Source organism: Rosa rugosa, chromosome 1, assembly GCF_958449725.1.
Source record: "Rosa rugosa chromosome 1, drRosRugo1.1, whole genome shotgun sequence".
Classification (NCBI taxonomy): Eukaryota; Viridiplantae; Streptophyta; class Magnoliopsida; order Rosales; family Rosaceae; genus Rosa; species Rosa rugosa.
In genome coordinates, this window is record NC_084820.1 from 9,114,975 (window position 1) to 9,141,835 (window position 26,861).

Genomic DNA, 26,861 nt, shown 5'->3' on the forward strand with positions numbered 1-26,861 from the left:
AACAGCCATATAATATTCGCTATTGATTTGCAATTATGTGAATCAAGGTTTAATTGATAACCATTGAAGCACATTTGACCGTTGGGAATCAAATTGGTTCCATTTCAACCAATGGCAAGCTGCCACATGGTCATTTTCTGGTCTTCCTCTATCAGCCCATAATTCTCCACGTTTTGGTAGATGGTGGGACCACCAGTTTGGACTGGGCTAGCCAAAGGGCTAAACTTGGCCCTCTTAGGCCATCTCCAGCTGTGGGGGGCTTAAATAGCCCCCCGGCTAAATTTCAGCCCCCGATAATCACTATTCATGTAAATAGTAAGGGCTATAATTTCTACCATCTCCAACCCTTAGGGCTATAAGTTTAAATATCATGTTATTTTATTGTTTGTCCTTTAATCTCAGCCATTGGTTTTGTTGATCAGAATTTTGGGCCACCAGCGTGGTCCCCACGAAGAAGAAGCCCAAGGGCTAAACAAAGGGCTATGTTTAGCCCAGCCCTTAGCCCTTTTAGCCCCCCAAATCAGTTTTTGTTATAGCATAGCCTTGGGTTGGAGATGGAAAATGGTGTTTTTTGGGCTATACCAACCCCTTAGCCCAGGGTTGGAGATGGCCTTAGCAGCCCTATAGCCCTTTTATAATTTGTTATTGGAGATGAAAAAAATGCTATATTTTAGGAGTTGGCCCCTTGGACCTCCTTATTGAAGATGACCTTAGGGACCAAAAGAAATGGTCCACAGGGCACGTTTTTAAATCTGTATAGCCAGAGCTTTCCCCCCACCCCCCAAAAAAAAAAGATTTATAGAGGGAGAAAAATCACGAATAATCACTAAATTTTGACATGTTCGATACTTAATTTACTGACTTTGCAAAAATATCACTGAACTCACTCACATTTAACAGTATTTTAAACTTAACTCATTGTCATTAAATCTCATGTTAGAAGCCGTTAAAGTTGAAGGTATATTTGTATAAACACTTAAAAATACATTTCCAACTTGAAATTTTTTTTTTATAAAAACATTAGATTTTTTTTTCAACTTTTTTATAATTATGAAAATTTCTAATGAAAAAAAGAATTTTGTTAAAAATATTGAAATTTATTTTGAAAAAAAAAAATATTTGTCATTTTTTTCTTCAGATTAAAAAAATTTGAAGTTGGAAATGCATTTTTTAGTATTTAGACAAATATTCCCTTAACTTTAACTACTTCTAATTGTAGATTTAACAAAAGTGAGTTAAGTGAAAGACGAATTTAAAAGTGAGTGAGTTAAATGATATTTTTGAAAACATGATGAGTTAAGCGTCGAACGGTTCATATATAACTCAATGACCATTGGTGGTCCATGATCGGACGAACTAGGACCACTTTAGAATTGTGCACCATATAATGGGGTGTGTTTTCATTTCAATTGGATTTTCCTGGAAGCCATAGGGCATAGGGGTCCATAGGGCCCGTTTTGTATAGCGACTTGTTTCAATATAGGACATAACTTATTTGGTAAGATAGCAACTATAAACCATGAATGGGTACATCGAATGTTGTACATACACAGATATGGATGTGTTATTACCATGGATATAGTTTAGAATATTCTTGACCGTAAATATGTGCCAATTTAGTCATTTTCAAGGCTTGCCAAATGGGTTGGTTGGTATAATTCTTTTTTGGATTGTTCAGTTATATTGAAATGGGATCTTAGATGTACGAATCAATATTATTGATGACATGATATGAATGAGATCTAGTGAAAGACAAAACTATTTTTCGACACCAATTAAACTTCTCACAAGAGTTTATAGCGGTTCGAAACTTGCTCAGACGACTTCCCTAATCATGCAACCACATCGTTGCGAAGGATTGTGCGTACAGAAAGTATGTAATTTCATCAGCTCAGGATCCGATGGTAGCACTAGCAAAAGTACAGTTTTGAAATAGTAGGTAATGTGTTAAAGTTTGTCCTTCTTCTTAGTTGGGTATTGTTTGAATTAGTTTTGGATCCAATAGTCCAATCCAGTTCATATTGTCCACTTCCTATCCGTTCCCAAAGTCCAGTCCAATACTCCAAATGCATAGGTCAGTCCATTCCATAGCCCATAGGTGACTTGTTGCCCACGAAGGATTTGTTTCAACGTGTTGAGATTATAAGTGTAGGAGACCGGCCAAGAGATTAACAGTTTAACACAGAAATTACTTCTACACACATGGTACTTAACCCTGATTGACATAGATTAAGATTTCATTTAGATAACAACATCAGGTGATTAGTTTTGTATTTCACATATGATTACATCTACCCAAAGGCCAAACTATATATTATTCTGTGATAAAAGTTGCATGAAATTTAAGGTATAGTACGTACATATGCATGAAATTTGAGGTATACATATTCAGGCTTTACTGCTAAGCAGTAAAGAACTCGTCTACCTAGTCAAGCTTAACTTTCATCCAAACCATCGCTACTGCATTCTTGATCATGCGCTATCTTATTTGAGGCTTTATTATCAGTCCTTCTTCTCTTGGAACGGCTCTTCACTTCTTGTTCCCTCTGATTTACAAAAGAAACAAACGACTTCAGTCGTCCTGTGGATTGCGAGCTCTCGATGTCGGAATCTGCATGCCGGTAGTACTGTCGAACCATGCGAAGAACATGAAGAAGAAGAGCAAGAAAGCAAGCAATGCCGCTTAGTAGAAAGAGGCCCCAAAAGCTCTTTAGCTGAAGGCGGTCTACTGCTTGTTTTGATCCTTCTGCACTGCATGCACTTTTCATTAGCCACTTGTCATGAATCTTTTGGAGGTTTCCGTTCTCCGATAGCTTCAATATGGCGGTCGACATGTCGATTGCCAATGGCGAGTCCCTTGAAAAGGCCTAATGAAACCAAAAACATGCATTCAATCTAGCATTTTTAGAAAAATACGGGTAATATTCTCTTCCGAGATAATTTGATTATTATATGACTAAAGATTTAGATACACAATGTGTAGAACCAAGATCGGTTTATCACAAATGAAACTTAAAGACAAGAATTACAAATGAGGCATTCCTAGTTTTTTGGGTCAAAAGGGGCCTAAGGGTACAACATAGTTCCCATGAGCTTCAAAGATGCATTTTCTATTTTAATCTTGGCTCTCAAATACAAATACACTATGTTTTCTTCAGGTTATAAGAATTATTGTTCATAAAAGTTGTTTGATAGTGGCTTTTAGAAGTATTAGAGGAGTTTTTTGAAAAATTTGACAAAAATAGTTAAAAGTGTTTTATGAGTTATAGAAGCATTTTTTATGGTTTAATAAGACAGACGCTTCAAAATCCATTTAGTATTTTTTATAACAAAAATTTGTTGGTGCATTGGACAAAATCGCTTCACTTAAAACCACTACCTACCTACGAGGTTTGATAAGAAATTTAAATAAAATTAACAAAGAACATGAAAGGTTACATGAAGATACTTACAAATCCCCAACCCATTTTAGTGAACTCTTGACCAACAATACTATATCCACATCGACTAGAGAGGAAGAGCTCCATGTAAGCACGCTCATCAATCACTGCAGCAACACCACCTGCACTAGGACCTTTCTTCAAGGCCTTCTCATAATCTTCCGGCGAGTTAAGGGGAACAAGTCTGCTATGATGTATGTTTAGCTCGTCGGTTAAGTAAGCTTCAGAAAAGGAATTCTTTAGAAAACCAATTGGATCACTGCCAATTGCTAAACTTTCAATCCCTTTCACAGGGGAAGAAAGTTGCTCCACTGTGAGTATCGAAGTCAAGCTTGCAGTGTAGCTGGAGTTGAGTATTAGTACTACAAATAGCCATATGATTAGCACAAAGCGACCAAGTGTGCTGCCCATTTTCTCTTCTGCATAAACACCATGAAAAAGGGAAGTTATATAAACAAGATTCACCCATATACAAAATGTTTTGTTGCCAGACCGTCTAAACTATCAATCTAACCATCGATTAATTATGTGACAAATTGGCAGATTGACAATCTCACAATATAATTTGATGTCGAATATCTGGAAAGAAAACATTATTCGAATCAAGTGGTATGGCTACATAATTAACTATAGTACAAGCCATTTCACTTACTCTGGGAGAAGAACAAAGTCGAAAAGCTAAACCTGAAAAACCCAAAAAAAAAAAAAAGAGCAAGAATTAGATAATTCAAGCTTACAAAATCCTAAATTGCATTTGATATTTTGTATTTGGATATATGGACTTAACCACTTACCAAATAATTGTGACAAATTGTCTTCTGGGAGGCCCCCTAAAATCCTCATTAGTCCTGCGCTCCAAAATCCAAACAACTGCTCCCACAACTAGGAAGAAAACACCAGTAACACCCCACATCATTGGAGTAAAGGGTCTCAGAAAAGCCCAAGCACTAGAGTTCATCTTCCTTATTGGAGCAACCACAACTAGCCCAGACTCAATATAAGGTTGAGTAAAATCCACCATCTTTGTTCTGTTAGTAGTGATTGTAATATCTCCTACTACAGCATCAAACTCCTGCACAAAGATATGAAAATCGAATTAAAAGAACATACCATGTTAAGCAAAAAGTCCAAGTACTATTTATACTGACCCCAATTTGGATTCTGTGCAGAAGGTCATTGTTTTCTGGGTTTTGGGTACCATCTCCAAAAGGGACATACTTGTATGGTACACCATATGGTAACTCATTTAATGCAGCTTGAAAGACCTCAATGCAGTAACCAGTGAAATCAGTGCCTTTTATACCCACAAACTCGGGGTAGCTGACTCGATGGGGGACTCCAATCCTGAGCTTTCTGCCATTGTAAGGGAAAACCCATCCGCGAGGCTTCTCAGTTGTTTGTCCAGGCCAGATCACACTGTACAGTTTTTGAGTACCGGCGCTGGAGCCATTAGTTTGCATGTTCATTTGGAGCTTTTCTGGAGGAAGAACATTTAAGCCAGAGGAATTAGACCAATAGCCAATAGTTCTAGTCCCTGTGCCAATCACATTGATGACTTCAAATGCAGGATTGAGTAAGTTCCCATCTGCATCAAACTTAATTGGCCCTGTTAAGCCAGTCGTGTTAACCTCTAAAATGCTTTTGAGCAATTGCCTGCCTCCATTGAAAATGTTCAAAGCATCAAGATTCAACTTTCCACCACTTAACTCCCTCAAATTTGTGTGATTTGAAAAGGAAATGTTCCACCCATTAGCGAAAAATGATTCGATTGCTTGAGCAAGAAGCAACACCGAATCATACGCGTATAGGCCATATGTATTTAACCCAAAAGAAGTGTTATTAAGTAATTTTCTTGCCCTAGTCAAGTTGCTCCATCTCGGCTTGAATTCCGTCTTGAGTTGTGAATCGGGTGTGTACATTCGGAAAGTGAGAACGCCTTGGATGTTGTTTGTTTGCACTAGAGGGAGAGAAGGATCTGTATCTAAAATGGTGGAGAACCAATCAGTAGCAATCCACACATATCCACTATCCATCATCTTCTGCTCCTGCGCTTCTTCAAGTACTTGCAGACCCCAACTAGTATAAATGTGCAGGATCAGAATCCTAGACTCCATTGTAGACACACTGATCAGTGCCTTTCTTATCTCATCTTTTGTTGCTGTCGGAGTCAAAGGCACTTTGTATGAAATCTTGCAGCGCTTTTCGGCTAGCTTATCACCCAAGGAAGCAATAGCATTTCTCCCAAAATCGTCATCTACATATATTGCTATGACATCTTTCCACTCGAAGTGAACAACAAGGTCTACCACTGCTGTCATCTGAAATAGATCGCTTCGCGTTGTTCGAACCAAGAAAGGGAACTGAACAGGAGATAGAGTAGGATCTGTTGCTGCAAATGATAACAAAGGCACTTGGAGCTCATTTGCTATGTGTGAGATAACATGAGCTGTAGCTGAGAATTGGGGGCCAATTATGGCCACTGTGTCATTCTCCATAAACTGCAAAGCTGCAAACAAAACATGAGAAGTTAAACATGCAGTCATTCTAATACATGACAAGTTGAAAGACTAAAGAATATATGTCATACCTTCAACGATTCCGAGGAAGTCACTCGATTTGGTGTTACGCATTTTGAGTGAGAGCTTTGTGCCACTGAGAATGTTGGGATTGGAATTGACATCTTCAACCGCAAGTGTTATGGCAAGTTTTGCAATTTTCCCAATGACAGAATCGAAAGTGAACATCGAACCAATGTTCAATACATCAGGTCTTGTAGTGACATTAGTAATGAGTCCACTCGTATGAGAACCCTTACAGAAAACCAAAAAAAGCAGAAGCAAGGCTATATTCATGGTGAATCACTCTGCAAATTCAGAACCAAATCAGCTTAGTACATAAAAAAATTGGCAAAAAATTCACATTGCTAAATGACATAAAAGATCGAAAAGATGAATGAAGCTTACATGGTCTCAATCCAAACGTATAAGATCTCCACAAAAGGGGACGAAACTAAACGAGATGAAGTTGGAATCAAATAGTGTAATTTTGGTGTTTTACATCTATGCAGGTCCAGAGCTGGATGTGTTATGCACAATGAACAAACTTGGTCATTATATAAGAACCAACATATTGCAGCAATACTGGTAAAGAAGTGCTGCCCAATAATCTTGCACTACTAGAAAAAATAGCCAACACACACGGACGGATGCAATTCTGTGCGCATTACATACGGAAAACCGTGTGAATTGTCTAATTTCGTACGTAATACGGAGCGTAGCCGATGCTCCATTCCGACGACCAAGTGAGTCGCGAATGCTCCAAGTGAGTCACCAATGCTCCATTCCAACGACCAAGTGTCCAACGACCAAGTGAGTAGCCAATGCTCCATTCCAACGACCAAGTGAGTCCGTGTGAAGATACATGCGGGTCCCACTCTTGTCTGAGCAGCTGCTTTCCTGTCCCATCAATTAATTAATCTTTTATTTTTCAGAATTGTATTATTCATATTTAGATATTTATTTTTAAATCCCTCCGTTTATTTCCAATTATAGTCATAGTTATTCTTTATGTTCTAGCTTCATGGTGATTCTGCAGATCTTAAAGGAATAATCTTGAGATCCAACTTGCGTTATGTAGAGATTGAGTCTTTGTTTGCATCTAATGAATTCCTACAAGACAATCCCAGTAAGATTAGCAAATCAATCTAAGAAGGAAGTGAATTGACCCATGAACAATTAGCTGAGGTAAGATGCTGATCTGCGTTCAACACACACTGATTAATAAGGCCATCTCCTTCTTGGCCAGATCTGCATTTAACTGAGGGAACAAAAACTGAGCCTAGTCAGCCACAACAAACAAAACCCAGAAACAAAACCATGAAAGAGAATCAAAACTTGCTCAAAACAATCTCCAATCACCCAGATCTCAACAAAACTCAACCACAACCCAAAAATACTATCTTCAACAAAAGTCAAACAAATCAACACCACCCACAACCCAATCAACCAATTCGGAGAGAAAGACTTACCAGATGCACAGGGGCTTTGACATGCCTGACCAGAGCCGAAGTGCACTGGTTCTCTCTGGACTCGTTCCTGTGGTGCCTCCATTGAATCACCCCACCGCTGCTCATTCCGGCGATGGCGGAACCGGAAGCGGCTTCTGGGTTTGGATTGCTCCCTCCAATGTCAGATTAGTCTGAGAGAGAGAGAGAGAGGCAAGTGTTTTTGAGATAATGAAGAGGATATTGGACTTATCGAAAACACTTCACTGTTATCTGTGTGAAACAAAATGTTTGCCGGAGATAATATCCCAAATATAATAAGTTTATTAAATTTTATTTTATTTATTTGTTTTTGTTTTATTTTGAAGTAAACATTCAAACGGATTTTGGTGTATACAATTAAATGATAAATTTTGATAATTATGAAAAATTTAAAAAAGTAGAGGAAATAAATTTTCACGCGGACATCAGTGTGAGTTTTTGAAACATACGCACACAGACGTCTATGTATTATTATAATTCATAATGGAAATCTGTGTGAGTTTCATCCGAAAATCTGTGTGAATTTTCGCAGGCTCATTTTTAGAATATATTTCACACGGATTTCTGTGTGAATGTTGTTTTCATACAAAAATCTGTCTGTATCACCGGTTTACTCATACAAAATCTAATATGTGTGAATGTCATTTCTCATTTGTGTGCATTGGGCGGGTTTTTTCTGGTAGTGTTGATCGAAGACTTGAAGTCTGCCTCGACATGATTTGATTGGCCTCTACACGGTTTTAAACACAGAAAACACAAAGTGTAAGACAAACTTCATTTCAACATGAATGACATCATTATGGGATCTCCACAACATGAAGAAAATCCTTAACTAAGTTATCTTGTTCATATAAATGGCCTTCTTACAAGTGTTTGGAAATGGGATTATATTAATTGCATTACAAAGTATGCAAGTCCCCTCTCATTTCTCATCAGCTAATAGGAAGAGGATTGTATGCACCGACAGTGCAAGTGCACTGTCAGTTATTTTAATCTCTAAAAAAATAACAGTCACTCATCTAATCTACTCCTTTATATATTTTAATATCAAAAAAATTACATCCATTCATATTGTAAGTACCCATGCACTGACGGTGCATGGAATACACTTCCCAGCTAATAAAGCTTAAGCGGGCACATCTCTTCCAAAAATCGTGTAGTGGATTAGTAACAACTCTTTCCAATAGCGATTGCAATCGATCAATACCAACACAATTCAATTGACTTGACTTGACTTGATGGCCACTCTCACAGATAAGAAAGTATTAAGTTTGGTTAATTGTTTACGGGTGCATGATCTCAACTTGACTAAAATATACTAGGGTTCATACGCTTTCTCACATCCGGCACTGAGACTCAGTATGGAAGATCAATTTCCTGTTGAATTTATCGGAGACAGGCAGTGGTGGGGGAGCAAGAACATGAGGAAGTGGAGGGAAAGAGGTAAACACGAAACTAAGCATAATAGGAGGTTAATTAGAAGACTTTGGTGATAATGGAAGTCTTGTGTGGGCTAGTACATAACTACATATAGTGGGCTTGAGTGATACATGTAGCATTACTCGACAATCAACCATTTTCATTATAGGGACGATAACGTCTTATCAAAAGAATTTATCATCTTTTATGTTTTTGTATTGATATTGTGTTTATATCAAAAAGACAGCATATTCTTTGTTTTATATCTGAAAGACCTTCTGCTTTTTTCAATAACGCTGCTCTTGCTAAGCTTGGTTGGAAATTATTAACTGACAAAGAAAATTGGTGGGTTCATTTGGTTAGGAAAAAATATTTAAGAAATCACTCTTTTTTTTTTTTTTTTTTATCTTAAGAAGCTAATATTCGATGGCCTAGAAAGGTATTCTTGATTCTCGTGCTCTTATCCTTCAGGGAATGCGATGGATAATTGGCTTTGGTAAGGATGTTAAATTCTGGACTTTTAATTGGGTTTTCGATTTCCCTTTATACCATCTTTTGGATGATAATGTTAAGGCTATTGTGGATTTGAATGAATCTTGGAACAAGAGTTCTGGATCAGAATATTATTGATCATATAATTAGCATTCATATTCCTGTTTCTGAATTAGAAGATGAATTTGTTTGGGGTCCTGCATCAGATGGTGCCTTTTCCATAAAATCTGCTACTTGGCTCCAGTGTAGTCCTAATTTTCATAGCCAGTCCACTTTCTTGAATAAATTATGGAAACTTAATCTTCCCCCAAAAGTAAAAATTTTTGCTTGGCGGGGGAGATTGAAAACTAGGGCTTTCATTGCTCGTTATAATCACTCTATTGTCTCTTCTTGTGCTTTCTGTGGAACAGATTTGGGAGATTGCAACCATTTGTTCCATTCCTGTTCCTGTGCTAACTTATAGACTTATAATTTCATACGTTTTTATACCCTTAAATGTAGAATTCTAGGCTTAGTTCTTGTGATTTTTGAGTCATTTACTTTGTATTTGTGTTTTGTTGGTTAAATTGGAGAAAAGAAATATTTGGAGCTTAAAGTCAAACGTAGGATTGAAAGGGTGCTTGCTATCCTGAGTGTCCAGAATTGTCTCTGCTGTGCGTCAACTTTGAGGATTAAACTGTACCTTCTCACAAGGAACTAGCAGACGAGCCTTATACCACTGGAAAGATACGGATGTTAGCTTTCTGAGGAATTTTACAGAAGTGGATTCGCATTCTTCTGGAGGAAGTTATGATGATTTAAGTGAACCTAGTTCGAGAAGGCAGATTCTGACGGATTTTGCATATCTTTTCGGAATCTGACTTGTGAGGCCCAAGTCCGTTGTTCTTAGCACTCGAATGGAACAAGACTGAACGTGTCTGGCATATTTGGAGTAATTTCTTGCGTTGACTATAATAACCTTGAGTTTCTTTGAAGAGAAGAAATCTATTCCAAGTTGGACTAGAAGACCTAAGAAGCCCAAGTCAAGTAGGAATTGAAAGAGACATACAAGACAGAAACCTAAGACGTCTAGAGACACAAGAGGCAGCATATTCCGCAGAGAACAAGAAGAAGAGAAGCTCTCACCATCGCTGGACCTGAGTTCCTCAATTTTTCCATTGTCTATTTCATGTTTTCTTTGATTTTAGTAATGTTTTTCATAGTTATGGATTGCTAAACTTCTAAGCTAGGGCTGAGATGAAGCCCCTAGTATGACTATTCTATTTGTTTAGTTGGTTTGCTATTGAATTTCTGGATTTCTATGTTAAACTCTTAATCACCATTTCAATAGAACTTTTATTCAAAATCTTTGCTCGGGATCAATAAGACCTAGGTTTTGTTTATTAGTTATTTGGTTGGAGAACATGAGGCTTGATCAAAGAGTAGATATTTTCTAGGGTGCCAAAAGATAATTCAATCCTGTGATTAAAGAGTTGTGAATTGAGAATACAAGTGCTTGATCATAGTCGATATTCTTGTTTGCATGATTTCCTAGTTCTTTTGTGCTTAATGGAGTTGAACATGTTTGCTTGAACCTGATCATTAAGTGGAGTAAATTATAGTTTGGCTACTTGAGTTCTATACAGGATCAATAAGTTGGAATTCATAGGTTAGAAGAACTTTGGCATATGTCTGGGATCAATAAGGCTTATGTACGGAAATCTTTAGCATGAAATCTAGGTGTTCAATTGTTATCAACTAGAGGATAGGGTAGGAGTATTAGGTGGTGGATTCAATGCTTTAGCATCTTCATATATGTTCTTAAACTCTAAGGAATCTCATTGCTCATTCTTGTCTTTAATTTTAGTTTTTCTTTCTTTAATTTTCTATTTAAAATTCAATCACATCATAAAAATTAGTTTGTTTCACTTAAGCATAACACATTTGTCTTAACAAAATTGTTTCAATCAGTCCTTGAGGGAATGACCTCGTGCTTGCACATTTATTCTACAATTGATTCGTGCACTTGCGAGTACTAAATTAAAATTGACAACACTAACAGTGTCTGGAGCTCCGTCCCTAATCTTCCTGCTCCAGCTACCTTCTCTAATATCTCTGATTGGATCATTTCTCTCTTTACCAAGGAAGCTCCTGCAACAATTGAAGACTGCTTATTAATCTGTTGGCAAATTTGGGGGGCAAGGAACAACTTAGTCTTCAACAATACTCCTGCTTCCCCAAACAACATCTCTCTTGCTGCGGCCTCTATTGGTTCAAACTTCAGGAGTAACAATCAGTCCACTGCAAAGAAAGTCTCTTCCTCCACGACTTCTATTCATTGGAATTCTCCTCCGGCTAGTTATTTCAAACTCAACTTTGATGGTTCGGTCAAGAATTGCAACCCTGCAGTTGCGCGGTTCATCATCAGAGATTCTTATGGTAGCCCTCTCTTGGCGGGAGCTGCCGGCTTGGTGCTACTACAGTTCCTGTTGCTGAAGGTTGTGAGCTCAAAGATGGTTGAATTCAGGCTCTTTTGCATAATGTCTCAAGAATTCAAGTTGAGGGTGATTCTCTTCTCATTACCAACTGCATAAAAAAAGTTTGTACCCCTCCTTGGAAACTCAAGTCCCTCATCCAAGACATTTTTAGTCTGGCTGCGAAGTTCGAGACCATTTCCTTCTCCCATGTCTTTCGCGAGGCCAACTTTGTGGCGGATGCCATTGCCTCAACGGGTCATGCTCTCACTTGTCCCAAAATTTGGTTTGGTGCTGTTCCGGCTGCGGCTTCGTCCACCTTACTTCTAGATACTGTTAACCTTGGCTGTCCAAGGGGCTTTGTTTTGTAATTTCTTTATCTCCTCAAAAAAAAAAAAAAAAAGTAAAATAAAACCTTTTTTAGTTAGGAGCAGGGTAAACTCTATTATCTGAATGAATTGATAATGGACACATGATGGTTTAGGGTCAAGAGCAATAGGTCTCAGTTGGGTAATTTCTATGAAACCAAGAAATTCTAAGGCCTTAGCAGGGTAGCAATAATGTATTAGAGCACTGTAGAATAGCATAGAGAGCAGCATCAATCTAATCATTCATCCAATATTGGAACACATGAGGCATCAACCATTGCATATATGACTTTCTGCATATGGAGTACTAATCATTTATGGTTTTTGCTCCTGCGTAAATCTTCATTATTAGTACTACATCTAGCCTATACATATTGGACTGCCGGACTACAAAAACTTCGACTGAGATCGACAAACTGGTCATCAATTCACACTTTCACATGCAGTATTTGATATGTCAATCATCTTTCTTCGATCCCTTTTCGTTGTCGAGTTGAGTGGTTTTGTAGTCCACCCAGATTATCAATATCATCAAGGTTGCTCTTATGAGCTAGCATTTTCTGCAGAAATCAACAGCTTATAAATAATAAGCAGTGGTTGAGCAATAGTTAAATGCATTTCAGTCAAGAAATTCCTTTTTGAGTACCTAATTATTTATCTAATAATTATGCGTATGTATATGATCAATGATCACAGGCTCACAGCCAGTCATGTAGCAAGCTATCCTATAAAAATATCCACTTCCCATTAGAATCCAATCTGGATTCTAGAGATATTTTGAGACATGGATTGTATAGTCACAGAAGCCACTTTTCTAAAAGAAAAAAGAATTCAGATACATTTATTAAAGGGCTAAATACTGGTTACTACCCTATAGTTTGAAATCAATTCAGTTCCTGTAGTTTCAATTTTATCAAAAACACCCCTGCGGTATCAAATCTTGTCTAATAGCTCATTCCGTTAAGCATCCGTCAATTGGAGCCGTTAACTCGCATATGTGGCATGCCATGTCAGATCAGGTGGGCCCCACCTATCCGGCAAAAATCCAAAATTGCCCCTGCCTCTATTCTAACCTAGAAACCCTATTACAGCCCCTATTTCAATTTTTTTTTTAATTTTCCCGCCAAACACTTGAAAAAAATAAAACTCCATAATTGAAATGTACTTGATTATAATATGGCTTAGCATCAAACATTTTCTTTTGAAGACAACTTCTCAAAACTCACAACTTGTAAAAGGGAACACATCTGAACTTAGAATTAAGAGCCCTAAATTAAACAATATTCAATTATTCATACAAAACATGAAAATTTCTTAAATTTTCAAAAGACTTAGCAGCCCAAATGTGTTTGCAACATTTGAAAAGTTTTCATTTCAAATAGCTCTAATCATATTAACAAAAAGGGCATTAGAGCTACCAACCGAGTTGCACAAAACATGGTTGGAAAAAAAAATGGTAGGGCTAATGTGACATTCTAGTTCCTCTTTCCTATTTTCTCGCTTGTTTGGAATTGTCCCTGATCCTCTGAGATGATCTGGAAGCTATCGGAGCTTGGCCCTTTGATGCTTTAGTTGAGGCCGGAGGCCTTGTGCTTGTTGAGGTAAATGTGGCAGCAGCTTTGGATTTTGGTGCAGTTGTGGCAGCAGTAGCTTTGGCTCCTTGTTTCCTTGATGCCTTCAATTCAGCCATCTTCTTATACACTCACATAAACAATGACCAAAAATATGCATCAGACCACTTATTAATCAGCATATATGCACCCAAATCCAAACTTTCAACCTACTTTTTCATGAATAGATCAGTAACAAAATCCAAACTTTCAAACTCTTAAATGACAACACATATGCACCAAAATCCAAACCTTCAACCTACCTATTCATGAACACATCAATACCATAGTCCAAAGTTTCAAACTATTAAATGACAACTCATACGCACCAAAATTCAAATCTGCAACCTACTTTTTCATGAACACATCAATACCATAATCCAAACTTTGAAACTATTAAAAGACAACAGATGCACCAAAGTCCAAATCTGCAACCTACTTTTTCATGAACACATCAGACGACTGCACTGAAAATATATGCTGCACAAAAATGAACCCATAACCTTGGGCACCAAAATTAACAGTCAGGGTCTCCTCATAATAGGTTTACCATATGCCTACTATAATTATGATAAACATAAAATGAACTTGGATATATCCGGCCACAACTCCATTGAAGGGAACACGCTGAAGTAAAGATCAACTAATCTGCAAGCAGGTAATTCAATATCCTCCGAGTCTAAGAATGTTCAGACACAATAGATAAGTGAAACTCTAAGTAAGGTGCCAAGCACGGAGTTGCACATCCTATTTATATAAGCTATATAATCTGCCAGTGGAAGTAGAAGTTTCACCACAGACCTACACCCAAATCTCAACCTAAGCTCAAGCAGCCCAAACCTCTCATTAATCAACCAACTCTTACTTAACCAAAAGATTCACCGACTTATAAATGCCATGAATTGGACATGATGCAGCTTATAAATGACCCTCAACCCAGTGTAGCTAATGCAACTATCAAAGACTACAACACCCAGTGTTCAACATTGCAATTTCGTCTCAGTATTTTCCACAATTTTCAACCACCATGTCATAAGAACCAAATACATACCAGTTTGAGCCATCATCCACATTCGAAATACTAAATGAGTCCAAAGACTTGTTGGGCAAATCCGAAAAATCCACCTCCAGCTGGGTCCCTAGAAAATTTATTGGCAGAAGAATAAAAACCCCAATAATCCCAGCAAACCCAAACACCCTCAAACTGCACACACACCAAAACAAATAAAATATAAAATAAAAAACTAAACACAATTCAAAATCAAACTGAAATTCAATATACCCTTCAACACTACTAGTCCCTCCATTACGAACTTGAAGATGAAAATGCACATGAACACCACAACATCCAAACTGGTGACAGACAAGAGCTGATCTTCAGAAGGCTACCATGCCCGTCTCACCCAACCCGCAGTGGGCAGCAGTCTATCGAAATTGAAGCCATTTGATTCAGTTGGTGCTTCTTTGGCAGTAACAGAGCGTGGTGCATAAACCAGCGTTACTGGGTTGCTTCCTTAGAATAGAGTAGAGAGTGAAGAATAGCAAACATAGACCCAGGTCCTAACCCCAGAAGATATGAAACCTAGAAAACGCAAAACCCACTTCCTAACCCCAGAAGATATGAAACCCTAAACCCAAATCTTTTTTTTTTCCCAGATCAAAGTTTCGAATCATAAATTTCAAACCCTATACCTCAAACAAACCCTACACCCAAAACCCTTTAATCCCAATATCGAAGACTTGAAACCCAACACATCAAACCCTTTTTCCGCAATTTCGAAATTTCAAAACCCCAAACCCGATTTAGAAGATTTTAAACAGTAATCCAAAACCCTAAACACCAAACTCACCGTAATGAGGAATTTCATCTCCACCATTCGTTTTTCTGGGTATCCAAATGTCGATCTCATTGCCGGCCATGTCGAAATCTTCTTCGAATCAAGCCACACGCATTCGTTTCTTCCCGCCTTCAATCAGCCTTCTCCATTCTTTCGGTTTCAAAGCAAGAGAGTGAGGATTCTTGCTTTCTCTAATTTTTTTTGGATTCGGGACAATTTTAGGAGGAAGGTCGGGAAATGGGACGCGTAATGGGTTTTTGGCAGTAATCTAGGTCAGATATGAGCCAAGGAAAATTTTGAAAATTTCCCTTCCAAGTGGGCCCCACTGCTGCTGAGTTGGCATGCCACGTCAGGTACTAACGGCTCCTATTGACAGATGATTAACGGAATGAGTTATTAGATGAGATTTGATACTGCAGGGGTGTTTTTGATGAAATTGAAACTACATGGACTAAATTGATTTCAGACCTAAACTACAGGGTAGTAACTAGTATTTAGCCATTTATTAAAGCCACCCTGAAGTTGCTCTTTCCTTATCACCGACTCACAGGGCAAAGTAAAAATCTTGATCGAGAAGGTAAAGGTTGATCTAGACATGCTGAAGGAGAAGAAGAAGCTCTAAACGTTTATCTAAAGTTCTAAACCCTAGCCTTAATCCTAAGCTTGCATGTTAATTTATGAAGAGACTTAATTAAATCTGAGTGAGAACGATTATCTTCACTGATTATTCTTGGATAATTAAAAGAGATAGAATCATGCGGATCGAAAAGCATTTCGATCGACCAAATAGATGTCAACAACTCCTCATTAATTCTAAACCACCAAAACTCGATCAATCAGCTAAGAATTTAAAGTAGAGACTTGATAAATCATAATGTCATTAGCTGGTTCCATAAACCCAAAAAGCTTGAAACTTCAGCCCAGCCAGCCAAAGCAGCTGCTGTCCGACCCCGCCTAGCACTAGCCTAGCAGCCGGCCATATCTGCCACCCATCTCGGCCAAGTTCTCTGCACCTTCGGCCCATCTTCCCGGTTCCGGCCAAGCAACACCAAATCAACTCCAAAGTCCAAGTTTTCAAGGTTTCAAGCTCCGATTAACCAAGTAAGTATTTAAGATTAAAGTTCCCACGTTCTTGTCTTTTATTTTCTTTCTTTTCTTCAGGGACTTGCAGCCTCCCATCTTCTACATCCCACCTTTCTGTAATATGGATTCGATTCTATAAAAGTGGAATCGTGGGGATTTACGCTATACTAACTAAGAGCGTTCGTAGACTTCGGACTAATTAAGAGCGCCCGTAAGCATCGATTTATACGAACTAAGAGCGTTCGTAAGACTTCGGACTAAGAGCGTCCGTAAGCGTCGATTTTGACCATACAAACATCATTGTTTCGGTCTAATCCAAAGAATCAATTTCTTGGTAGCTTAGCTCAGAAATCTTATTATTATTAGTTTTCGTGGAAGCATTGACTCCGAAACTAATTCATTCTTGTTTCATCTTTTTCAGGATGTCAAACTCGAACAAACTCGATTTTGTTCCATTGGATTATGCAGGCAAAAGATACCTAATATGGGCTCAAGATGTTGAGCTTCACCTTATTGCCCGTGATTTATTGCACACAATCCAAGAGCTCTGTTCTAAAGGAACTGCTCCAAACCCTCAAACTGAGATCGAAAATTCCAGGGCACTTGCCCTGATGATGCGTCACATGGATAGGGACCTCCAGTTTGAGTTCATGAATGAGGATAGCGCCATAAAGCTATGGCAAGCGCTTCGTGAACGTTATGGCAATGTTCGTGACTCCATCCTTCCAAATTTAGAAGCAGAATGGAATGAGCTTCGCTTCTCTAACTTTGATACAGTCATGCAATTTTATTCGGAAACTCTTCGCATCAAAGCAATGATGCGTCTCTGTGGAAAGACGATCACAGAAGAACAATTGATTGAGAAAACCCTCAATACCTTCCCTGTCTATGTTATGAGGTCCTCTGATTTATTCCAGACTCATGTAAACGCAAGACGGATCACAAGTTTTCAACAGCTTATTGAAGCTATGGCCAATGTTGAAAGACATGGCAACAAGCTTGTGAGAAGAGAAATTGATAGGCTTCGGGATAGCCATCAAGAGCATCGTCCCATGGCTAGAGAAATTCGCCATCGACGTCATGATCCATACGATCGAAATGCTCATGAAGGTAATCGCCCAAGGCGACAATCTCACAACCATAGGAGGCATGACATTGAGGGACGAAGGGTTGGAAACCATGGAGCCAACGTTGGCCATGGTCATAATTTTCCAACTCCACCGGTCCTAGGGACCATGCACATTGCGCCAATGCGCCTCAATCAAGGGAGAATCCTCTTCATGGTGTCTATTTCTGAGATGGAACGTCTGATCAATGGACCTGAGTTTGCAATGTACCTAAGAAGGTAGCCGCCTCATGGTGATCAAGACATCGAGTTCAAGAAGACTTTAAATCTAGTGATGAAGATAAAATGCCGCAGATTTTTTTTAGTATAGTCTTTATTTTCCAAGAATTATGTAATGGCAATTATGCCTTAATCAATAAAATGACATTTTGTCTTAACTCTTTCTCACTAGGCTCATCCAAAATTAATTGTGATGTCTAGGAAAGGTTTGAACTGAGAGAATGGTTTTAAAAGAGAGCATAGCTCCACCAAAATCTCGCCTTACCTTACCTGGTCACAACCAAATTGGAGTTACCGAACGGATAGAGTGACTACATTTTGTCTAAGTTTGATTTTAATGTTGGATTAGATTTTGGTCAAGAAACTCTGATGTAATCATTAACTATTATTAATAAAGTCTAGATTTATTTTATTTTATGTCTTGGACATATCTTCATTCAAACTTTATTACTTTAAAGATATAGGAGCCAATGGTTTTCATGTGGAAACACATTATGAGAATGGACAAGAGTTCCTTTGCATCACCTCTAATGACTACGGACATAAACGAGTCTTAGAGAAACTTATGTGTCGTTCTAGTGGGTTGTATGTAACCACTATTCGAATCATTGAATCAAACCATGTCATGAGAGATGACTTATGGGTTTCTGACACATATAGGCTTTGGCATGACCGTTTGGGACACCCAGGTCATGACATGATGATCCGTCTATTAAAGACTTCACACGGACATCCATTCTTCAGAACAAAGAGAAGTAAGAATCAAAAATTGATTCGAGGAGAAGCATGGCACGCTCCTGCTCCTCACGGCGCCACCACCATGCTAGACCGGCCACCAATGGCCGGCACCGCCTACGCCCTGCAGCCATGACTTGGCTTTGACGCCAAGAACCCCAATTCACCTCCTTTTTTTTACTTCTAAAGTCCATTGTGACTTCATGGCTCAACCAACATCCTCCTTGGTTGCTTCTAATGCCCATCTTTTGTTCTGTAAAGCCTGCTTTTTAGGATCGAGACAATCCTATGCAAAGGATACTAAGCAAATAATTTCATTCTTACATAGAATCCAAGGGGATTCTGTAGATCGATTCAACCAACTTGCGGACTACTTAGATGTTTTATGGTGTTGGTTGATGTGCGGACACGCTGGTCACGTGTCGCACTATCGTCCACTCGTAATGCTGCTTATGATAAACTTCTAGCCCAGATCATATGGCTATGGGTTCACTACCCGGATCATCTCATTCAGTCAATTCGACTTGATAATGCTAGAGAGTTTACATCGAAAATTTTCGATGACTATTGCATATCATTGGGGATTGATATTAGGCATCATATTCCCATGTACACACCCCAATGGTCTCGCGGAAAAGCCACCATTAAACGACTACGATGGTAGCCTAGACATTGGTTATGCGCACCAATATTTTCGCTTAGGGTTATGCAATATCGCATGCAACTATGCTAATTCATCTACGACTCATAGCCACTCAACTTTTATTTGCGTTACAGCTAGTGACTGGGTGCGAGTCTAATATCTCGTACTTATGCATATTTGAGTGTGAGGTTTATGTGCCAATTGCGTCGCCACAGGGCATCAAAATGGGTCATTGCAACGAATGCATTTATATATATTTGTGTTGGATATAAATCTCCAACTATCAGTCTGCTATGTAGAACCCTTGACAGGCGATCTCTTTTCCGCTAGATTTGCGGATTGTCACTTTGATGAGACAGTCTTCCAGTCGTTAGGGGGAGATTAGAACGTCAACGTTCAACAGGAACGACAAGAATTGTTGTGGTCTGTCCCCACTATGTCTCATCTCGATCCCCTAAAATTGACGAGATCACATATACCTGCTGCAAACACGCCTACAAGGATTGATGTCCCCACAAGAGGACATGGCGCCACCCAGAATAGATGGGCACGGTACCACCACCATAGATGGTGGTATAGTGACGCCACAAGGTGGCATAATGGCGTCAAAGGCCATGGGTTCTGCTAGAGAGTGTAGGAGACCCATAGGTCCGATGGATTCTCTCCCTAGGAAGAGAGCAAGTTTGGCACAACTTGATCCATTGATCATTGATACTCAAAATCCGTCTGATGAGAATATTCTGGATTGTGGTTATGTCCAAGAGACATCGTTGGGAGACGCCTCAACGTTAGAACCAATTCCTGTGAATATAGAGATCTCTACAAACTACACTAGTGTACATGAGGACGTGAGATTATTGAGACCAATGACATCGAACCTTGCTTCGTTGAAGAATGCCAACATAGAGAAAATTGGCCTAAATGGAAAGATATGTTCCAGGCTGAATTAGATTTATTAACGAAGATGAAGGATTTCGGGCCTGAGATGCCAACACCTCCTAACATAAAACATGTTGAAATTAATAGGTCTTCGTTAGGTAGCGTGATGAGAGAAAAGATATGGTAATCTCGCCTTATGGCGCAAAGCTTCTCACAAAACGCCCTGAAATCGACTACGAGAAGACATATTCTCTCATAATGGATGTCATTGCACTCCACTACCTTGTCAGTTTGGTAGTTTCCGAATAACTGAACATGCAGCTTACGAATATGGTCACTATGTATCTTTATAGGGATTTAGATACGGAATATAATGAAGGTTCTTGTGAACTTCATTTACCCAAGTCAAGTGGCTCTAGACCACTGAGCGCGTTTGCAATGAAGTTGAAACACTCACTAAAGTGACTACTTGATTGGGAAAGGATATGATGAACTATGCCCGCGAGTTTCCATGATAAGTTCTGGGTTTGCAATTGTCGCAGTTTATGTTGATAAACATAATTAGAACCCTTGAGAGTTAAGGGAAACCGCTGAACACCTGAAATCCGAGTTTGAGATGAAGGACCTTGGGAGAACATGGTTTTGTCTAGATTTAGAACTTGTATACAGTGTCAATGAATGCTTTGGCATTTTGATAAAGTCAACATGCACTCCCATGGCCGTCCGTAGTCTTGACCCTAAGAGGGATACGTTTCGTCCCAGGGATGATGACGAAGACGTGTTAATTGGCAGAAGTGCCTTACCTAAGTACAATAGGCGCATTATTATACTTAACACAATACAAGGCTGGACACCTCATTTGTTATGAACTTGTTGGCTAGATATAGCCTTGCGCCAACGCGATGCCATTTAATTGGTGTAAAGACAATCTTTCGATACTTAAAAGGTAGAATTTATATGGGCTTGTTTTATCCCTACAGAGAGAAAAGGAATGACGGAAGAATGAGATCGGACCTCATTAGCCAAAGTGGCGCAGTCCAAAGTATGGTCGCCGGCCATGTTGCCGCCGTTGTCCATGGTGGTCGGCGTCCTCCTCCTTCCCTCCATCAAAATAACGATGATGTTTTGATGGGTTTTGCTGATGCAGGGTACCTCTTTGACCCTCACAAAGGTTGCTCCCAAACGGGTTATGTCTTTACCATGGGAAGCACTGCGATATCTTGGAGGTCTACAAAACAGACTCTTGTTGCTACTTCCTCGAATCATGCAGAGATTATTGCTCTACATGAAGCTGTGCGTGAATGCATATGGCTAAGGTCTGTAATTAGGCATATTCGAGGAACTTGTGGTTTGAAGTCTACCATAGATGAACCTACATGCATTTATGAGGATAAAGCAGCTTGTATTGAACAAATGAAGTTAGGTTTCATCAAGGCCGACAACACCAAGCATATATCGCCTAAGTTCTTTTATAATCAGCAACAACAATCACTTCTAAAGATTGAAGTGAATCAAATCCGATCAGAGGATAATGTAGTGGACTTATTCACTAAGTCGTTACCTAAATCCACCTTCGAGAAACATGTGAAGAGCATCAGATTGAGAAAAAGTTATCTGAACTCCCATGATTGTAGCAATCAGGGGGAGATGTCGACATCAGGGGGTGGTATGATGTCTACATGTTCGATCTCGAAGAGTGAAGGACGTGTTGTACTCTTTTTCTCCTCCTCGAGGTTGTTTTTGTCCCACAAGGTTTTTATTACTCGAGCAAGGTTTTTAACGAGGCAACGTTTGAAGCGTCATCACCAAGTTTGAGCGGCCCAAGGGGGAGTGTTGAAGAATGTTGACATTTAGTGTGCCTTCTCAAACTAGGATTAGTTCTATAGTTGTAATAGGAGAGGTTTCCTACTCCGAGTTAGAATATGAATCCTTGTACACCAAGATTATGTACTTTGTAATAGGGCTCCTATTATCAATGAATACAGACAATTCTCTCTACAATCTCTTTGCATCCTATTTTCCTTAAACAATAAATATTTTCTTATTATCTCAATAGATTTGAGAAGTGAATAAAAGAATCGAATATAAATTAGTTATTTCTAGTAAATGAAGAAATTGACTACTATTAATTTTATCAATGCGTATTCAAAGAAAGTTAAATAAATTCTATCTTCATATAACAAATATATGTAGGTCTCTAAGCCTACACGAGCTATTATTTTTTTGTTGACACGTAGCAAATCTAGAGAGAACCAGAGGCTTCGGGGAGGCAAAAAGAAAAAGAGAGAAAGAAAAGGAGGGAGGGGAAGTTCTAGAGCAAGAGAGATAGACAAGGGAAAAGAAGCTTCCTCTCGCTTCGGGTGGGGGGGTGGGGGTGGGGAACTGGAATCACGTCTCTTTCCTCTGACTGATGCGTCACCAAAACCCATACTTCTCTCTCTCATCAGTCTTGTCACTCTTCTCCGATCATACCTCCCCGTTAGGGTCATCTTTAACATCATCTCCAATCTTCTTCAAGGGAGGAGATAGTTTTTTTTAAGTTCATAGGACGAGAATGAAAGGGTGCTGAGATCTAGACGATAGTGAAGTTATTGTTTTTTTTCAATTGGTGTTTATAAGAGATAGATCGTGGTAAGCATAATTCCAATTCACCTCAAATTCTGATTATTTTTTATTACTTCGGGTTGGGATGTTACATTAACTCCCTCAATTCTGTGTCATTTGAAAAGGAAATGTTCCACCCATTAGCAAAAAATGATTCAATTGCTTGAGCAAGAAGCAACACCGAATCATACGTGTATAGGCCATATGTATTTAACCCAAAGAAGTGTTATTGAGTAATCTTCTTGCCCTAGTCAAGTTGCTCCATATCGACTTGAATTCCGTCTTGAGTTGTGAATCAGGTGTGTACATTCGCAATGTAAGAACGCCTTGGATGTTGTTTGTTTGCACTAGAGGGAGAGAAGGATCGGTATCTAAAATGGTGGAGAACCAACACTATGTCAATAACCTCATCAGACAACAGCCGAGGGCTGTTGTCTGATTCATAAAATTTCTGTTGTCTAGTAGCCTGATATCTCTTAGGCCTTCAGACGACAGATATTACCCGTGATCTATATTTCACTCAAACAACAGAGGCCGACCAATAATCTGTTGTCTGATTATGTCGAGATATGTCAAATTATGACTTTCTGTAGTTGAAGATGTAATGAAACGACGGTTATATGTTGTTATAAAGGATTCTACATAACATATTTTCATAAATCTCTATCGTTTGTATTTCATTAAGACGACAGAAATCTGTTGTGTGAATATATAGAGATTTGAACTATCTTGGATTTTTTCTGTTGTGTGAATCAATTGTAGACAACATATATTTTTCATGTTCTGTTGTTTCTTTTTTATTAAAATGACAGAAATATGTCGTCCGAATATATAAAAGCTTGTACTTTCTTGTGTTTTTCTGTTGTGTGATTCAATTAGAAACCACAATTATATGTCAATGTATGAGACTGTTAACAACAGACATTTGCTTGAATTCTGTTGTTTGATATTGGTTTGGATGTCAGCTTTATTTGGTTTGTATGTCTTAGCAAGAGCAGTTGCACAACACCATATTAAGAAATCTGGTCGGCAAAATTTAGTTGTAATTTATGAAAGAGAAGCACTTCAATCAAATTAACATTATAATTAATTTCATTTGAAAATGTACAAGTATCCAGATCCCATTACATCAATCAATCAAACTGTAATTCTACAAGTTAAATCCACATAATATGAAAATACCAGATCATCTAGTGCTCTAAACTGCTCTCTCGACCAGCCACACTTCATCTTTCTTAAGCTCTCAACCAGCCACATAATCCAATACCTTTGCTAAATAAAGCTGATATATGTTTGGCACTTTCAAGTCTCCTCTGAAGCACTGCCTGAACCTTGCCTGCATGCACAAAATTGTTAATGAAGAGCAGCACCCTGGAAATAAATATATTATGTTCCACAATACCTTGCAATTGCAGAAAGCTAGCTCTGATCTTCATTTTTATTCATTAACTTTCCAAGGGCAAAAACTGCAAGTACAAACAAAGAGTTAGAGATCATGTACTCATTGCTCAATTACTTTTTATTCATAAAATAGTCAATTGCAAATACAAGGCATGGCTTAATAACCTGAAATGCCAAAAGATATTCCTAACAGCAGAGCTACATATTTGTGGGAGTATGAATGCAAGTATAAGTATTTTATGTATACTAATTAAACAATTTCCATCCAAATAATACCAAAATGCTAGACGAATTTTCCATAATTTAGTTCAGACGAAAAAACACAACCCGCCTTTGTTACTGACATTGCAGTAAGCTCATCTATGGGGTAAATTGGGACTGTTAAGATCTAAAAACCCTCTTATGTACTTACTATGACATACTATAACCCAATATACAGAAATGACAAAAGCATGTTGTAGTAGACTATTTCAGGATGTGTGATGCAGGTGATAGATAAAGATGGACTAAATCACTTCCATAGCTTCAAGCACTTAACATGACTAGCTAAAGCTACCATGCCAGTAGAACTTGACACTGCCAAAGAAGATAAACTATCAACAAAAAAGATGATCTCAGCAACAAAAATAAACTATCAACACAAAAAGATGATCTTACCTCAAGAGACTCGGTGTTATAAAAGAAATGCCAAGTACATGCGCAGAATGCTCCACCGAGAGACTATAAACTATAAACATGATCTTACCTCAAGAGACTCGGTGTTATAAAAGAAATGCCAAGTACATGCGCAGAATGCTCCACCAAGAAGGGGAACCTGCACCAACCCAATTCAATCACAAAAACTTTAATTAAGAAGACACAGACATTGAAATAGTACTAATACTCACGATCGAACTCCGGCGGGTATATTAAACTCTCAAAGAAAATGTTAGCAAACAAATACAAAAGGAATAAATTGAGGCTTTTCTGACCTTAAAGAGATCAAAGAAAGAAAACCTCAAAGCTGCCCTTATGCACCAAATAAAAAACAAAACAGGAAAAAAAAAAGTAGATTACTGATACAACTAATAGTACCATTGCAATTCACTAGTATCCCTAGAACTAATGAAAAGGATTTACCACTGCATGCTCCTTTGCTTCTTGGGTGCAGTAGAGTTTTAATCCTAATCTCAAATAATACCTACTCTGCTTGATAGTGATGAAAAACAAAAACAAAAACTATGAGATTGAAGCACTTGCTTCCCAATCAAATTTCATACAAATTGATTACTTGAAGACAAAAGGAACAGATGAGACTGAATTACTACCTGGAACCAATATTAGTAGACACCAACTTTCACGTATAGCATTCATAAATTTCTCATATATCACCTGCAAAAATTGAAAGAAAACCAAACGGAAAATCCAAAATTGCATTAAACCCAAAATTCCCCAATGAAATCAAGTAATTAAGGAAGTCAGTCACTCACCTCAAATCCTAAACGGAATAAAAATAGAATTGAAACAAAGCTCAAGTATTTTTGCTCAATTCTCAAACTTCTATGAAATTCAGGAATAAGATGGAAAACTAGCACAATTGAACTAACCCAAATCAATAACATGCTATTAATCAAAGAATAACCAACAAGAACATAATCTCAAGAAACAAACACAATCCGGAAAATAGAAGCCACTCAACAAAAAGAAACTGAACCCAAAACCATGTTCTTGCCTTTTAACTTCAAACAAACTCGTCTCTCTCCTTCTCTCTCGTTTATGATCTCCTCTCCCTTAGAAAGCAACCCTCCGGAAGATAAACATCTTCTTCTTCCCTCTTCCTATTTCTTCTTCTTTTCTTCTCTATATTTCTTAACATCCCTATTCTCTTCTTTCTCCTCTCTTTCCCGACCCCTTCTGATTTTTTTCTTTTCTTTCTTCTGCTCCGCCACCAAAAGCTGCAACAAGTACATAAAATTTCAAGCTTGCAGATCAAATCAAGCTATCTTTTTTAGAGAAAAGTAAATCAAACCGAATTATCAAGCAATCTCTTAACAAAAAGGTAAATCAGATTGAATCTGAGAGAGGGACAGACCGAGACTGACAGAGTGATGTCGCGAGAACAAGACGAGGTCGTCGTGCCGCTGCCGTCGACCGTCACAGAGACTGGGTTGAAGGTTTTGAGGAGGTTTGGGTTTTCAGAAGTTAGTTGAGACAATCAGACTTGAGAGAATGAAGACGAAGTCGTTGGACTGTACCTCCGTCTTCCACCTAGCCTCCGTCTTCGCCTAGGCAAAGTGAGCTGAACAGTTAATCGAAAAAACCCTAAATTCCCAATCCAACAAAAACCCTAAATCTATAAACACTTAATCGAATGGCTTACCAGCAGTATAGTGAACGAATAGAAGAGATTGATGTTGGACTTGGCGCTGGATTTTTCAGTTCAGTGGTTTTGGTTTGAGAGATGTGCTGTGAAGAAAAGAGAAGTTTGAAAGAGGGGCGTTTTCAGTGTCTGAGAAATCCATCGGGC

At 38.5% G+C, this 26,861-nt stretch overlaps 1 protein-coding gene across 3 annotated transcripts; it reads right to left on the reverse strand.

Moving 5' to 3' along the window:
* Positions 1-2,199: 2,199 nt before the first annotated feature.
* On the reverse strand, positions 2,200-7,734 carry LOC133715247 (glutamate receptor 3.6-like). 3 transcript variants are annotated; one of them, XM_062141688.1, is made up of 9 exons: positions 7,468-7,734; positions 7,165-7,256; positions 6,404-6,887; positions 6,028-6,303; positions 4,589-5,946; positions 4,235-4,512; positions 4,093-4,124; positions 3,453-3,859; positions 2,200-2,867 (listed from the first exon to the last, which is right to left on the reverse strand). In XM_062141688.1, the coding sequence occupies exons 4-9, from the start codon at positions 6,290-6,292 to the stop codon at positions 2,436-2,438; spliced, it is 2,772 nt and encodes a 923-aa protein (XP_061997672.1). In that variant the 5' UTR covers positions 6,293-6,303; positions 6,404-6,887; positions 7,165-7,256; positions 7,468-7,734; the 3' UTR covers positions 2,200-2,435. The 3 variants fall into 3 exon arrangements, with proteins under 3 accessions (XP_061997672.1, XP_061997664.1, XP_061997655.1); XM_062141680.1 differs by having other exon boundaries at positions 6,404-6,895; XM_062141671.1 differs by having other exon boundaries at positions 6,404-7,256.
* Between the last annotated feature and the right edge of the window lie 19,127 nt (positions 7,735-26,861).